Here is a 17,898-nt window from a genome sequence, read left to right on the forward strand (position 1 = left end):
TGTAGACTGCAATATGATTGCAGTCACACATAAGAGATACATTGTAGACTGCAATATGATGGCAGTCACACATAAAAAATACATGTAGACTGCAATATGATGGCAGTCACACATAAGAGATACATTGTAGACTGCAATATGATGGCAGTCACACATATGAGATACATTAAAACTGCAATATGATGGCAGTCACACATAAGAGATACGTGTAGACTGCAATATGATGGCAGTCACACATAAGAGATACGTGTAGACTGCAATATGATGGCAGTCACACATAAGAGATACATTGTAAACTGCAATATGATCACAGTCACACATAAGAGATACATGTAGACTGCAATATGATGGCAGTCACACACAAGAGATACATGTAGACTGCAATATGATGGCAGTCACACATAAGAGATACATTGTAAACTGCAATATGATCGCAGTCACACATAAGAGATACATCTAGACTGCAATATGATGGCAGTCACACATAAGAGATACGTGTAGACTGCAATATGATGGCAGTCACACATAAGAGATACGTGTAGACTGCAATATGATGGCAGTCACACATAAGAGATACGTGTAGACTGCAATATGATGGCAGTCACACATAAGAGATATCTGTAGAGTGCAATATGATGGCAGTCACACATATGAGATACATTAAAACTGCAATATGATGGCAGTCACACATAAGAGATACGTGTAGACTGCAATATGATGGCAGTCACACATAAGAGATACGTGTAGACTACAACGTGATGGCAGTCACACATAACAGATACGTGTAGACTGCAATATGATGGCAGTCACACATAGGAGATATCTGTAGAGTGCAATATTACTCAAGTAAACAACACCAAAACCCACATTTGCGGTCCTCTCCAAAGTTTCTCATAGTCATTCACATTGACATCCCACTGGGTTGTGAGTTTTTCCTTGCCCTTATGTGGGCTCTGAACCGTGGATGTGGTTGTGGCTTGTGCAGCCCTTTGAAACACTTGTGATTTAGGACTATCTAAATAAACATTGGTTGATTGATTGATTGATTGATTGATTGATTGATTGATTGATTGATTGCTGACATGGTCTCACAAAATGTCGTTTCTCTTTAAATATCCTTCTCAAAAATGGCCTTGCAAATATCTGCCACCTATTCAACCTTTTCTTCTCCTTCTCTACGCTGCAACTCTTCCTGCCAAGTTGCAACTTGCCAACAGTCTGGTTAACATCAGACTACCTAGATCGGCTACTGTCAACAACTTGTGATCTGATTGGCTATCACAACTGTCTATCAACTGTATGTGTTCTCAAATTCTTCCGCTAACGGTCCCGGGGAGTATCCAATCACAGGCGGTGCCAATGTCAGGTTGAAAGTGGGGCCAGTTAGAAGGTCTTACTGACAACAGCTGCTGATCTATGGCGATGATCTATCAACTGTATGTGGCCGTTCACTTACAGTGCACAGACATTGTTGATTCTGAAGGCAGATTTGATACAGCATGGCAACATAAGCTAGCTGAATTATGATTGGATAGAAAGTAAAAGAACATCGGCCAAATTGAAAAACCAATGCTCCTGACATTTGTTTCATTAGGAGAGAAGATGGCGTCCACAAATGTAGTTCTCCCTCCACCTCTAATCTGTTCCTTTTGGGAAATGATAGCAGCAGGTGCTGAACTATCATTTTGTCCAATAGCTGGTTTTCTGCAGCCTGCAGACACAAACACACACACGAGCTGTGGGAGCAGATGTTCAAAAACATCGCCACAACTACTCAAGATTCACCAGCAGCACCCGGGAATTACTATCAGAAGACTTGCCAACTTATGAAAGGACGGCGCAGGGTTTGAATCCTAAACATTGCAACTCTACGACATGCCCATTGATCTACGCGTGCCTGTGTGTGTGTGTGTGTGTGTGTGTGTGTGTGTGTGTGTGTGTGTGTGTGTGTGTGTGTGTGTGTGTGTGTGTGTGTGTGTGTGTGTGTGTGTGTGTGTGTGTGTGAGAACTACTTGACACATATTTGACATGAATTTGATTACCATTTGACCACCATTCGACATGTTTTGACTATTTGACACTTATTTGACAACCACTCGACACGTATTTGACCACCACTTGAGGTGTATTTGACCACCACTTGACACGTATTTGACCACCACTCAACACATATCTGACTACCACTTGACACATATTTAACCACCACTTGACACATATTTGACCACCACTTGACACATATTTGACCACCACTTGAGACGTATTTGACCACCGCTTGACACATATTTGACCACCATTCGACATGTATTTGACCACCACTTGACACGTATTTGACCACCACTTGACACGTATTGACCACAATTTGGCCACCACATGAAACGTATTTGACCACCACTTGACACATATTTGACCACCACTTGAGACATATTCGACTACCATTTGACATGTATTTGACCAACATTTGACACGTACTTGACCACCACTTGACACGTATTTGACCACCACTTGAGACGTATCTGACCACCACCTGAGACGTATTTGACCACCACTTGACACATATTTGACCACCATTCGACATGTATTTGACCACCACCTGACACGTATTTGACCACCACTTGACACGTATTTGACCACCACTTGACACGTATTGACCACAATTTGGCCACCACATGACACGTATTTGACCACCACTTGACACATATTTGACCACCAATTGACACGCATTTGACCACCACTTGGCACATATTTGACCACAACTTGAGACGTATTTGACCACCACTTGAGACGTATTTGACCACCATTTCAAAGGGTATTTGACCACCACTTGACACGTACTTGACCACCACTTGACACGTATTTGATCACCACTTTACATGTATTTGACCACCACTTGAGACGTATCTGACCACCACTTGACACATATTTGACCACCATTCGACATGTATTTGACCACCACTTGAAAAGTATTTGACCACCACTTGACACGTATTTGACCACCACTTGACACGTATTTGACCACCACTTGACACGTATAGACCCCAATTTGGCCACCACATGAAACGTATTTGACCACCACTTGACACATATTTGACCACCACTTGACACGTATTTGACCACCACTTGACACATATTTACCACCACTTGACATGTATTTGACCACCACTTGACACGTATTTGACCACCACTTGACACATATTTGACCACCACTTGACACATATTTGACCAAAACTTGAGACGTATTTGACCACCACTTGAGACATATTTGACCACTATTTGACACGTACTTGACTACCACTTGACACGTATTTGACCACCACTTGAGACGTATCTGACCACCACTTGAGACGTATTTGACCACCATTCGACATGTATTTGACCCCCACTTGACACGTATTGACCACAATTTGGCCACCACATGACACGTATTTGACCACCACTTGACACATATTTGACCACCACTTGACACGTATTTGACCACCACTTGACACATATTTACCACCACTTGACATGTATTTGACCACCACTTGACACGTATTTGACCACCACTTGACACATATTTGACCACCACTTGACACATATTTGACCAAAACTTGAGACGTATTTGACCACCACTTGAGACATATTTGACCACTATTTGACACGTACTTGACTACCACTTGACACGTATTTGACCACCACTTGAGACGTATCTGACCACCACTTGAGACGTATTTGACCACCACTTGACACATATTTGACCACCGTTTGACATGTATTTGACCAGCACTTGAGACGTATTGACCACCACTTGACACATATTTGACCACCATTCGACATGTATTTGACCCCCACTTGACACGTATTGACCACAATTTGGCCACCACATGACACGTATTTGACCACCACTTGACACATATTTGACCAAAACTTGAGACGTATTTGACTACCATTTGACATGTATTTGACCACCATTTGACTCGTACTTGACCACCACTTGACACGTATTTGACCACCAATTGACATGTATTTGACCACCATTTGACACGTACTTGACCACCACTTGACACGTATTTGACTACCAATTGACACGTATTTGACCACCACTTGACACATATTTGACCACAAGTTGAGACATATTTGACCAAAAGTTGAGACATATTTGACCACCACTTCAGACATATTTGCCCACCATTTGACATGTATTTGACCACCATTTGACACGTACTTGACCACCACTTGACTCGTATTTGACCACCACTTGAGACGTATCTGACCACCACTTGAGACGAATTTGACCACCACTTGACAAATATTTGACCACCGTTCGACATGTATTCGACCACCACTTGAGACGTATTGACCACCACTTAACATATATTCGACCACCACTTTACACATATATGACCACCACTTGACACGTACTTGACCACCACTTGACACATATTTGACCACCACTTGACACATATTTGACCACCACTAAACACATATTTGACCACCACTTGACACATATTTGACCACCTGTTGACACATATTTGACCACCTGTTGACACATATATGACCACCACTTGACACATATTTGACCACCACTTGACACATATTTGACCACCACTTGACACATATTTGACCACCACTTGACACATATTTGACCACCACTCGACACGTACTTGACCACCACTTGACACATATTTACCACCACTAAACACATATTTGACCACCACTTGACACATATTTGACCACCAGTTGACACATATATGACCACCAGTTGACACATATATGAAAAACACTTGACATATGTTTGACCACCACTTGACACGTACTTGACCACCACTTGACACATATTTGACCACCACTTGACACATACTTGACCACGACTTGACACATATTTACCACCACTTGACATGTATTTGACCACCACTTGACACATATTTGACCAACACTTGACACATATATGACCACCACTTACCATATATTTGACCACCACTCGACACGTACTTGACCACCACTTGAGACGTATCTGACCACCACTTGAGACGTATTTGACCACCACTTGACACATATGTGACCAAAACTTGAGACATATTTGACCACCACTTGAGACATATTTGACCACCGTTTGACATGTATTTGACCACCATTTGACACGTACTTGACCACCACTTGACACGTATTTGACCACCACTTGAGACGTATCCGACCACCACTTGAGACGTATTTGACCACCACTTGACACATATTTGACCACCATTCGACATCTATTTGACCACCACTTGACTCGTATTTGTCCACCACTTGACACATATTTGACCACCACTAAACACATATTTGACCACCACTTGACACGTATTTGACCACCAGTTGACACATATATGACCACCACTTGACACATATATGACCACCACTTAACATATATTTGACCACCACTTGACACATATTTGACCACCACTTGACACGTACTTGACCACCACTTGACACATATTTACCACCACTTGACACGTATTTGACCACCACTTGACACGTACTTGACCACCACTTGACACATATTTACCACCACTTGACACGAATTTGACCACCACTTGACACATATTTGTTGTATTGTTGGCGCTTTTTGGATGTTTATTTTAGTGGGTCTTATGGGCACAACAGATGCATTGACTCACATTACCCTCATTGTTCACTGACTTTTGTTTACGCTTATCTACGAGTTAAAATGCATTAAAAAAGACACATTTAGATTGTAAATGACGGGCACATTTCCAAAATAGTAGCGCTCTACTTCAAAGCAAAACAAACAAAGTAAAAATGCCTGCAACTGCTTTGTGGCACAACAAAATTTTGGTGGCCACTAACTGAAAAAGACTGCAGTTAATTAAAGGTTTAATGTGGTGACCCTTTAACGGATTATTTCCAAAACTTCCTTTGTTGTTTATTATGTGGGTCCTCAATTTGATGGAAAGAATGGTAAAGGTTTGATCCAGAACCAAAGCTGGTAACAATCCTAATAGAAGACTAGTCATGCATATTAAAGGCATCAATGGCTATAGTCTGTCAGATGATTATCTTTCTTTCACACTCTCCTCACACAGGAGAATTACAAGCTGAATGTAGGTCAGTCCTGCAGAGAGATGTGAAAGTGAATAGTAAATGAAAACTATGCACAGCAACCCTTCCTAAAGGCTAAACTACAGTGTGAGAAAAAGCATGTTTTAACTTCTGTTGCCTCATAGTCCAACCTGGCATTGAAATTCAAGTGCTGTCCTCCCCGCTTCTCCTCCTATCCCCTCCAATCCCTACCTGTCCACCTCAAGGGAGGATGAGGACTGTTAAATAGATGGATAAATAGATGGCAACGCAGTACCTGAGCACTTCTCCAAATTAGCAGTGATGTCTCCTCCTCCAGCAGCTCCTTTATTGGTCATTATGTCGCCCAAATGCCAATGCCGGTCGCGGGCGAGGGAGAGCCAAGGTTGCCACAGAGGACAGGGGCTCATCTGTAGGCCTCCCACCACAGTGGGAACACAAGAGAGACATCAGCCTGACATATTCCTGGCCATTCACACACCGGCCATCCTTCTTCCTGCAAAAACATGACATGTAATTCAAATAAAGGAGGATGGAGTAGTGACATCCATCCATTTTCTACCGCTTATTCCCTTTGGGGTCGCTGGTGCCTATCTCAGCTACAAGTTCAAGAAAAAGTAGAGTTGTACTGATCCAAAAGTTTACTCATGTGAAAGTCACTATACACTCCGGGTAAAATTTACTGTTGTGGATGCTGCTGGGTTCCTGTTTACTGTAGAACAGTGGTTCTTAAATGGGGGTACTTGAAGGTATGCCAAGGGGTACGTGAGATTTTTTTTAAATATTCTAAAAATAGGAACAATTCAAAAATCTTTTATAAATATATGTATTGAATAATACTTCAACAAAATATAAATGTTAAAAGAAATACAACAATGCAAGCTAGATTTTGTGTGGACATGTTCCATAAATATTGATGTTAAAAATTTATTTTTTTGTGAAGAAATGTTTAGAATTAAGTTCTCGAATCCAGATGGATCTCTATTAAAATCCCCAAAGAGGGCACTTTAAGTTGATGATTACTTATACATGTAGAAATCTTTATTTATAAAAGAATCCCTTGTTTATTTTTCAACAAGTTTTTAATTATTTTTACTTTTTCCAAATAGTTCAAGAAAGACCACTACAAATGAGCAATATTTTGCTCTGTTATAAAATTTAATGAATCAGAACTTGATGACATAGTGCTGTATTTTACTTCTTTATCTCTATTTTTCAACCAAAAATGCTTTCCTCTGATTAGGAGGTACTTGAATTAAAGAACATGTTCACCTGGGGTACATCACTGAAATAAGGTTGAGAACCACTGCTGTAAAAAAATTTGATCAGGATTTTAAATGCGTTATCTTTATATAAAATCTAAAGCCATGTGATTATTATATTGCTCTTTAGTTGTGATTTTAGGTGCATTATTTAGTACAGATTATCCATCCATCCATTTTCTACCGCTTATTCCATTTTGGGGTCGCGGGGGGCGCTGGCGCCTATCTCAGCTACAATCGGGCGGAAGGCGGGGTACACCCTGGACAAGTCGCCACCTCATCGCAGGGCCAACACAGTTAAATGCAGGTAAAAATATAATATGAAAAATTAAATATACAGGTATACACGCGAAAATATAATTAACAATAAATAAATAAAACGCTATATAAAGTCAAAAAAAGTATTATTTTTTTTACACAATAGTAAAATATATCAACACCTTTTACACACTATTGCGAAAACGTGAGTCGGCTTATTGATTCTGTTTTTACAAGGCTGACCTCTGGTGTTCATCTTGAGAACTGCAATTATACAGCATCCAAAAAAAACAAAATATAATTTCATGTCATGTGACGCTTGATGTAGTTAGCCAAACTTTCACTTCATGTCCAGCAAAAAATGTTATAAAACTCATTAAAATTGCAGATTTTTTTTTAATTATCCTTTTATATTTGAGGATACTTCGACGGTTCCGTTGGGAGATTTGTTTTCCACGTGGGCGTCTGAGTTCGAACAAGGAGTCTTTTTCTGTCGTCATGCTGCTTCTTCATTGAGAACTTATATACTGGACAAGGTTTAATAATAATAATATTTCAGTGAGAATATAAATTTACTATACGTGGTTTAATAACAATAATAACCAACAAACAGACGTTGTTTCATCACATCTTTACCTTCAGGCTGCCTTCACAATTTCCCTCAGCGACCGATGGGGGCAAAAGTGGCGCACAACTCAGCGAGAGCAGCAGCAGAAGAAGAAAGGACTTTGCAGTGACCAATCAAATGAGCTCATTGGAACGCGGGGCGTGGTCATTTTGCTCTGAGGAAGTGTTTCCAAACTCGTACTCCGAACACAAAAAGACTACATTTCCGCCTCTGCATGACGTCATTATCATCGCGCCGTTGCTGTAATTGTGTTATTTGCAATAACAATTGCACTGTTTCTACAAAAAAATAAGTGGAAGTATAATAGGAATATGTATTCAATTTAACAATAAAATGTCGTTCTAATAGGGATTTCATTCATTTTGAACGAACAAAAGAAGCAATAAACACGTTCACCTGTGCGTGACGTCATGTTCACCTGACTCATTTTGGTGTTTGACCAGCGAGAGAGCGCCATGGATGTTGCCCACATTTGTATTCTAAGTTCTTTATTTGTGTGCAATTACGCTGCTTCGACGCCCAACTTCGTGCTCATTTTCGCCGATGATTTGGGTTTTGGCGACCTGGGGTGTTACGGACATCCGAGCTCTTTGACCCCCAACCTGGACCGACTGGCGGCGAGGGGGCTCCGCTTTACGGACTTTTACAGCACCAGTCCTGTCTGTAGCCCGTCCAGGTGACTATGTTGTGTATAACCTACTCCAGCTCATTTGGGTACCTCTTTTACATACAGAATGGTCGATTTGTTTGTTTTTTAAATCAAAGTAATATTATAGTACAGTCAGATCTAGGTGTGACCAATCTAAGTCTAAGACTAGATGTGACCAATCTAAGTCTAAGACTATGTGTGAACAAACAAAGTCTAAGACTAGATGTGACCAAGCTAAGTCTAAGACTAGATGTGACCAAAGTCTAAAACTAGATGTGACCAAGCTAAGTCTAAGACTAGATGTGCCCAAACAAAGTCTAAACCTAGATGTGACCAAACTAAGTCTGTGCCCAATCTACGTCGAAGACTAGAACTGACCAATCTAAGACTAGATGTTACCAATCTACGTCTTAGACTAGATGTGACCAATCTAAGTCTAAGACTAGATGTGACCAAAGTCTAAAACTAGATGTGACCAAGCTAAGTCTAAGACTAGATGTGCCCAAACAAAGTCTAAACCTAGATGTGACCAAACTAAGTCTGTGCCCAATCTACGTCGAAGACTAGAACTGACCAATCTAAGACTAGATGTTACCAATCTACGTCTTAGACTAGATGTGACCAATCTAAGTCTAAGACTACATGTGACCAAACTAAGTCTAAGACTGGATGTGACCAAACTACGTCTAAGACTAGATGTGACCAAACTAATTCTAAGACTAGATGTGACCAATCTAAGTCTAAGACTAGATGTGACCAATCTACATCAAAGACTAGATGTGGCCAATCTACATCAAAGACTATATGTGCCCAATCTCCGTCTTAGACTAGATGTGACCAATCTACGTCTAAAACTAGATGTGACCAATCTAAGTCTAAGACTTGATGTAACCAATCTAAGTCTAAGAATTGATGTGACCAATCTAAGTCTAAGACTTGATGTGACCAATCTAAGTCTAAGACTTGATGTGACCAATCTAAGTCTAAGACTTGATGTGACCAATCTAAGTCTTAGACTAGATGTGACCAAACTAAGTCTAAGACTAGATGTGACCAAACTAAGTCTAAGACTAGATGTGACCAATCTAAGTCCAAGACTAGATGTGACCAATCTAAGTCTAAGACTTGATGTGACCAATCTAAGGCTAGATGCGACCAATCTAAGTATAAGGCTAGATGTGACCAATCTAAGTCTAAGACTAGATGTGCCCAAACTAAGTCTAAGACTAGATGTGACCAATCTAAGTCTAAGACTAGATGTGACAAATCTAAGTCTAAGACTTGATGTGACCAGTCTAAGGCTAGATGCGACCAATCTAAGTATAAGGCTGGATGCGACCATTCTAAGTCTAAGGCTAGATGTGACCAATCTAAGTCTAAGACTAGATGTGACCAATCTAAGTCTAAGACTAGATGTGACCAAACTAAGTCTAAGACTAGATGTGACCAAACTAAGTCTAAGACTAGATGTGACCAAACTAATTCTAAGACTAGATGGGACCAATCTAAGTCTAAGACTAGATGTGACCAATCTACATCAAAGACTAGATGTGCCCAATCTACGTCTTGGACTAGATGTGACCAATCTAAGTCTAAGACTAGATGTGACAAAACTAAGTCTAAGACTGGATGTGACCAAAGTACGTCTAAGACTAGATGTGACCAAACTAATCCTAAGACTAGATGGGACCAATCTAAGTCTAAGACTATATGTGACTAATCTACATCAAAGACTAGATGTGCCCAATCTCCGTCTTAGACTAGATGTGACCAATCTACGTCTTAGACTAGATGTGACCAATCTAAGTCTAAGACTAGATGTGACCAAACTAAGTCCAAGACTAGATGTGACCAAACTACATCTAAGACTTGATGTGGCCAAACTGACTCTAAGACTAGATGTGACCAATCTAAGTCTAAGACTTGATGTGACCAATCTAAGTCTAAGACTTGATGTGACCAAACTAAGTCTAAGACTTGATGTGACCAAACTAAGTCCAAGACTTGATGTGACCAAACTAAGTCCAAGACTTGATGTGACCAAACTAAGTCCAAGACTTGATGTGACCAAACTAAGTCCAAGACTTGATGTGACCAAACTAAGTCCAAGTTTAGATGTGACCAATCTAAGTCAAAGACTAGATGTGACCAATCTATGTCTTAGACTAGATGTAACTAATCTAAATCTAAGACTACATGTCACCAAATTAAGTATAAGACTAGATGTCACCAAACTAAGTATAAGACTAGATGTGACCAAACTACATCTAAGACCAGATGTGTCTAAACTGATTCTAAGACTAGATCTGACCAAACTGATTCTAACATTAGATGTGACCAGTCTAAGTCTGACACTACATGTGACCAAACTACATCTAAGACTAGATGTGACTAAAATGATTCTAAGACTAGATGTGACCAAACTGATTCTAAGATTAGATGTGACCAGTATAAGACTAAGACTAGATTTGACCAATCTAAGACTATATGTGACCAATCTAAGTCTATGACTAGATGTATCAATCTAAGTTTATGACTAGATCTGACCAATCTAAGTCTAAGACTAAATGTGACCAAACTAATTTAAAGACTAGATGTGACCAAACTAAGTCTAAGACGAGATGTGACCAATCTACGTCTATTACTTGATGTGACCAAACTAAGTCTAAGACTAGATGTGACCAATCTATGTCTTAGACTAGATGTAACTAATCTAAGTCTAAGACTAGATGTCACCAAACTAAGTATAAGACTAGATGTGACCAAACTACGTCTAAGACTAGATTTGTCTAAACTGATTCTAAGACTAGATCTGACCAAACTGATTCTAACATTAGATGTGACCAGTCTAAGTCTGAGACTACATGGGGCCAAACTACATCTAAGACTAGATGTGACTAAACTGATTCTAAGACAAGATGTGACCAAACTGATTCTAAGATTAGATGTGACCAGTATAAGACTAAGACTAGATTTGACCAATCTAAGACTATATGTGACCAATCTAAGTCTATGACTAGATGTAACAATCTAAGTTTATGACTAGATCTGACCAATCTAAGTCTAAGACTAAATGTGACCAAACTAATTTAAAGACTAGATGTGACCAAACTAAGTCTAAAACGAGATGTGACCAATCTAAGTCTAAGACTAGATTTGACCGATCTAAGTCTAAGACTAGATGTGACCGATCTAAGTCTAAAACTAGATGTGACCAATCTAAGTCTAACACTAGATGTGACCAATCTAAATCAAAAAATACATCTGACCAAGCTAAGACTTGATATGAGCAAACTTTGTTTGACTAGATGTGACCAATCTAAGTCTATGACTAGATCTGACCAATCTAGGTCCAAGACTAGATTTGACCAATTTAAATCTAAGATTAGATGTGACCAGTCTAAGACTAGATGTGACCAATCTAAGTCTGGATTGTAGGCGGGCCAGGAAAGTACCCGCACTCTTTTTTTACGAAGCCACGCTGTTGATTGTGGCTTGGCATTGTCTTGCTGAAATAAGCAGGGGCGTCCATGAAAAAGACGGTGCTTAAATGGCAGCATATGTTGTTCCAAAACCTGTATGTACCTTTCAGCATTAATGGTGCCTTCACAGATGTGTAAGTTACCCATGCCTTGGGCACTAATGCACCCCCATACCATCACAGATGCTGGCTTTTGAACTTTGCATCGATAACAGTCTGAATAGTTCGCTTCCCCTTTGGTCCGGATGAAACAATGTCGAATATTTCCAAAAACAACTTGAAATGGGGACTCGTCAGACCATAGAACACTTTTTCACTTTGCATCAGTCCATCTTAGATTATCTCAGGCCCAGAGAAGCCGGCGGTGTTTCTGGATGTTGTTGATAAATTGCTTTCGCTTTGCATAGTAGAGCTTTAACTTGCACTTACAGATGTAGCGACGAACTGTATTTAGTGACAGTGGTTTTCTGAAGTGTTCCTGAGCCCATGTGGTGATATCCTTGAGAGATTGATGTCGGTTTTTGATACAGTGCCGTCTGAGGGATCGAAGGTCACGGTCATTCAATGTTGGTTTCCGGCCATGTCGCTTACGTGGAGTGATTTTTCCACATGCTCTGAATCTTTCGATGATATTATGGACCGTAGATGTTGAAATCCCTAAATTTCTTGCAATTGCACTTTGAGAAACGTTGTTCTTAAACTGTTTGACTATTTGCTCACGCAGTTGTGGACAAAGGGGTGTACCTCGCCCCATCCTTTCTTGTGAAAGACTGAGCATTTTTTGGGAAGCTGTTTTTATACACAATCATGGCACCCACCTGTTCCCAATTAGCTTGCACACCTGTGGGATGTTCCACATAAGTGTTTGATGTGCATTCCTCAGCTTTATCAGTATTTATTGCCACCTTTCCCAACTTCTTGGTCACGTGTTGCTGGCATCAAATTCTAAAGTTAATGATTATTTGCACAAAAAAAAATGTTTATCAGTTTGAACATCAAATATGTTGTCTTTGTAGCATATTCAACTGAATATGGGTTCAAAAAGATTTGCAAATCATTGTATTCTGTTTATATTTATATCGAACACAATTTCCCAACTCATATGGAAACGGGGTTTGTATGTGAACATCTGACAAAGGTCATGATTCAGTTAGTCAGTAATCATTAAAGTTAATAATTACTCTGACTATATATAACTATTCATTACTGAGTAGAACTTGAACATGTCATAATGCAGAAGAGTTGTTTGAACACAATCTTTGATTGTGTAACTTTTATGTATTCAGGCAATGAAATGTCCCACCAATGACACATTTTACATGACGACATTGAACGCATCGTGATAAAGTAACTGACCAAGGGGATTATTGAAATAATTCCAAATTATAATAGTGTATGACTATTATAATTTGTCATACAAATTAGAATAGTCATACACTAGTATTAGTATTATAACCGGTATAGCTCGGTTGGTAGAGCGGCCATGCCAGCAACTTGAGGGTTGCAGGTTCGATTCCCGCTTCCGCCATTCTAGTCACTGCCGTTGTGTCCTTGGGCAAGACACTTTACCCACCTGCTCCCAGTGCCACCCACACTGGTTTAAATGTAATTTAGATATTGGGTGTCACTATGTAAAAGCGCTTTGAGTCACTAGAGAAAAAGCGCTATATAAATATAATTCACTTCACTTCCAGCTTTGTTTTATTTCAGATGCATTCATATGAACATATATTAGTTCAATGGAGCATAATCATTTTGTGGTAGACGCGACCGGTGGCTATGTGGGGCGGTATAGCTCGGTTGGTAGAGCAGCCGTGCCAGCAACTTGAGGGTTGCAGGTTTGATCCCCGCTTCCGCCATCCTAGTCACTGCCGTTGTGTCCTTGGGCAAGACACTTTACCCACCTGCTCCCAGTGCCACCCACACTGGTTCAAATGTAACTTAGATATCGGGTTTCACTATGTAAAGCGCTTTGAGTCACTAGAGAAAAAGCGCTATATAAATATAATTCACTTCACTTCCAGCTTTGTTTTATTTCAGATTCATTCATATGAACATATATTAGTTCAATGGAGCATAATCATTTTGTGGTAGACGCGACTAGTGGCTATGTGGGGCGGTATAGCTCGGTTGGTAGAGCAGCCGTGCCAGCAACTTGAGGGTTGCAGGTTCGATTCCCGCTTCCGCCATCCTAGTCACTGCCGTTGTGTCCTTGGGCAAGACACTTTACCCACCTGCTCCCAGTGCCACCCACACTGGTTTAATGTAACTTAGATATTGGGTTTCACTATGTAAAAGCGCTTTGAGTCACTAGAGAAAAGCGCTATATAAATATAATTCACTTCACTTCCAGCTTTGTTTTATTTCAGATTCATTCATATGAACATATATTAGTTCAATGGAGCATAATCATTTTGTGGTAGAGGCGACTGGTGGCTATGTGGGGCGGTATAGCTCGGTTGGTAGAGCAGCCGTGCCAGCAACTTGAGGGTTGCAGGTTCGATTCCCGCTTCCGCCATCCTAGTCACTGCCGTTGTATCCTTGGGCAAGACACTTTACCCACCTGCTCCCAGTGCCACCCACACTGGTTTAAATGTAACTTAGATATTGGGTTTCACTATGTAAAAGCGCTTTGAGTCACTAGAGAAAAAGCGCTATATAATTCACTTCACTTCCAGCTTTGTTTTATTTCAGATTCATTCATATGAACATATATTAGTCCAATGGAGCATAATCATTTTGTGGTAGACGCGACTAGTGGCTATGTGGGGCGGTATAGCTCGGTTGGTAGAGCAGCCGTGCCAGCAACTTGAGGGTTGCAGGTTCAATTCCCGCTTCCGCCATCCTAGTCACTGCCGTTGTGTCCTTGGGCAAGACACTTTACCCACCTGCTCCCAGTGCCACCCACAGTGGTTCAAATGTAACTTAGATATCGGGTTTCACTATGTAAAAGCGCTTTGAGTCACTAGAGAAAAGCGCTATATAAATATAATTCACAATTCACTTCTCTATGTGTGGGCCTTACAATTGTTGTCACCTTTCACCTAAGTCCAGTACTAGTAGTAGATTGGTCCATCCATCCATCCATCCATCCATCATCTTCCGCTTATCCGAGGTCGGGTCGCGGGGGCAACAGCCTAAGCAGGGAAGCCCAGACTTCCCTCTCCCCAGCCACTTTGTTTAGCTCTTCCCGGGGGATTCTGAGGCGTTCCCAGGCCAGCTGGGAGACATAGTCTTCCCAATGTGTCCTGGGTCTTCCCCGTGGCCTCCTACCGGTTGGACGTGCCTTAAAGACCTCCCTAGGGAGGCGTTCGGGTGGCATCCTGACCAGATGCCCAAACCACCTGATCTGTAGATTGGTATATACTAGTAATAGATTAGTATAGGCAGCGCAGTACTAACCAGTGTGTATTATTGTAACCTCGTCTACTTGAGGGTGCGAAAGGTTGATTTAGTTGTCTTTCCAGGGCATCACTATTGACAGGCCGCTACCAGACCCGCTCAGGGATCTACCCCGAGTTCCTGTATCCTGGCTCAATCGGTGGTCTTCCGTTAAATGAGACCACCATCGCCGAGGTGCTGAAACCTCTTGGCTACGCCACAGCCGTGGTAGGGAAATGGCACCTGGGCGTGGGGGCCAATGGAAGGTTCCTTCCGACCAGGCAGGGCTTTGACGAGTACCTGGGGATTCCATACTCCCACGACATGGTCGGTGCATCCTGGAGATGAACTGCTTCCTTCACTGCGCCGCTTTGACTGTCTGCTTTTTCTTTCTTCCAGGGTCCATGTCACAACCTGTCATGCTTTCCGCCAGATGTCAAGTGCTTCGGATTGTGCGACATCGACACGGTGGCGGTCCCGCTGATGCACAACGAGGTCATCAAGCAACAGCCCGTTAACTTCCTGGATCTGGAACGGGCTTACAGTGACTTCTCCACCGCTTTCATCGCCGCAGCGGCGGAAAAGAACCAACCTTTCTTCCTCTACTACCCTTCCCATGTGGGCAACGTTGACCCTTTCTATGAACCACCAATTGTTTGTTTTATCTTACCATTTGTTCTTTTCTCCTGCACCAGCACACCCACTGCCCCCAGTATGCAGGCCCGGGGGCTGCTGGGAAGACTTCAAGGGGTCCATTTGGAGACGCTCTGCTGGAGTTTGACAACACTGTGGGAAACCTGCTGGCTACATTGGAGAAGACCGGCGTGATCAACAACACACTGGTCTTCTTCACGTCGGACAACGGGTGGGCTGCTGTTCACGGGAATGACTACATGAAATAGTGTCACTGCTCAAATACTTCTGGACCTGGCTGTTCTCAGCTGAAAACTGATGCTGTGATTTAAGTGCAACTTTACTTTTCTCCTCAACAGGCCTGCGTTATTTCGCATGGCCCGCGGAGGTAGCGCGGGAACTCTGAGATGCGGCAAAGGTACCACGTATGAGGGCGGCATGAGAGAGCCAGCCATCGCCTATTGGCCCGGCATGATCACGCCAGGTGTGTTGCAAATACACGCTCGATTTAAAAGGGAGTTGCACTTTTTTCCGAATTACAAACCCTGTTTCCTTTATGAGTTGGGAAATTGTGTTAGATGTAAATATAAATGTAATACAATGATTTGCAAATCCTTTTCAACCCATATTCAGTTGAATGCACTACAAAGACAAGGTAGTTGATGTTTAAACTCATAAACTTTATTTATTTTTTTGCAAATAATAATTAACTTAGAATTTCATGGCTGTGACATGTGCCAAAGTAGTTGGGAAAGGGCATGTTCACCACTGTGTTACATCACCTTTTCTTTTAACAACACTCGATACACGTTTGGGAACTGAGGAAACTAATTGTTGAAGCTTTGAAAGTGGAATTCTTTCCCATTCTTGTTTTATGTAGAGCTTCAGTCGTTCAAAGAGTCCGGGGTCTCCGCTGTCGTATTTTACGCTTCATAATGCGCCACATATTTTCGATGGGAGACAGGTCTGGACTGCAGGCGAGCCAGGGAAGTACCCGCACTCTTTTTTTTTATGAAGCCACACTGTTGTAACACGTGCTGAATGTGGCTTGGCAGTATCTTGCTGAAATAAGCAGGGGCATACATGAAAAAGACGGCGCTTAAATGGCAGCATATGGTGCCCCAAAACCTGTATGTACCTTTCAGCATTAATGGTGCCTTCACAGATGTGTAAGTTACCCATGCCTTGGGCACTAATGCACCCCCATACTATCACAGATGATGGCTTTTGAACTTTGCGTCCATAACAGTCTGGATGGTTCGCTTCCCCTTTGGTCCGGATGACACAATGTCGAATATTTCCCCAAAAAATTTGAAATGTGGACTCGTCAGACCACAGAACACTTTTCCACTTTGCACCAGTCCATCATAGGTGATCTCGGGCCCAGAGAAGGCGGCGGCGTTTCTGGATGTTGTTGATAAATGGCTTTCGCTTTGCATAGTTGAGCTTTAACTTGCACTTACAGATGTAGTGACCAACTGTATTTAGTGACAGTGGTTTTCTGAAGTGTTCCTGAGCCCATGTGGTGATATCCTTGAGAGATTGATGTCGG

At 41.5% G+C, this 17,898-nt stretch overlaps 2 protein-coding genes across 3 annotated transcripts in view; one reads left to right on the top strand and one right to left on the bottom strand.

Annotated features, from left to right (window-relative positions):
* The window catches only part of shank3a (SH3 and multiple ankyrin repeat domains 3a), a 444,336-nt gene extending 436,085 nt beyond the window's left edge, over window positions 1–8,251 (bottom strand). Inside the window, exons 1-2 of the mRNA XM_061896187.1 lie at window positions 8,211–8,251; window positions 6,332–6,550 (exon numbers count right to left, since the gene is read on the bottom strand). The gene's annotated coding sequence lies outside the window, so the exon portion shown is untranslated. The remainder of the gene's footprint in view (window positions 1–6,331; window positions 6,551–8,210) is intronic.
* A 387-nt stretch (window positions 8,252–8,638) lies between these two features.
* The window catches only part of LOC133550118 (arylsulfatase A-like), a 30,174-nt gene continuing 20,914 nt past the window's right edge, over window positions 8,639–17,898 (top strand). For both annotated transcript variants that reach the window (XR_009806240.1, XM_061896198.1), the window contains exons 1-5: window positions 8,639–8,878; window positions 15,800–16,040; window positions 16,113–16,331; window positions 16,409–16,578; window positions 16,706–16,830. Coding sequence is in view for 1 of the 2 variants with exons in the window: in XM_061896198.1 (XP_061752182.1) it covers window positions 8,658–8,878; window positions 15,800–16,040; window positions 16,113–16,331; window positions 16,409–16,578; window positions 16,706–16,830 (976 nt within the window). In the remaining variant the exon portion in view is untranslated. The remainder of the gene's footprint in view (window positions 8,879–15,799; window positions 16,041–16,112; window positions 16,332–16,408; window positions 16,579–16,705; window positions 16,831–17,898) is intronic.

This window comes from Nerophis ophidion, linkage group LG03 (genome assembly GCF_033978795.1).
Source record: "Nerophis ophidion isolate RoL-2023_Sa linkage group LG03, RoL_Noph_v1.0, whole genome shotgun sequence".
Taxonomy (NCBI): Eukaryota; Metazoa; Chordata; class Actinopteri; order Syngnathiformes; family Syngnathidae; genus Nerophis; species Nerophis ophidion.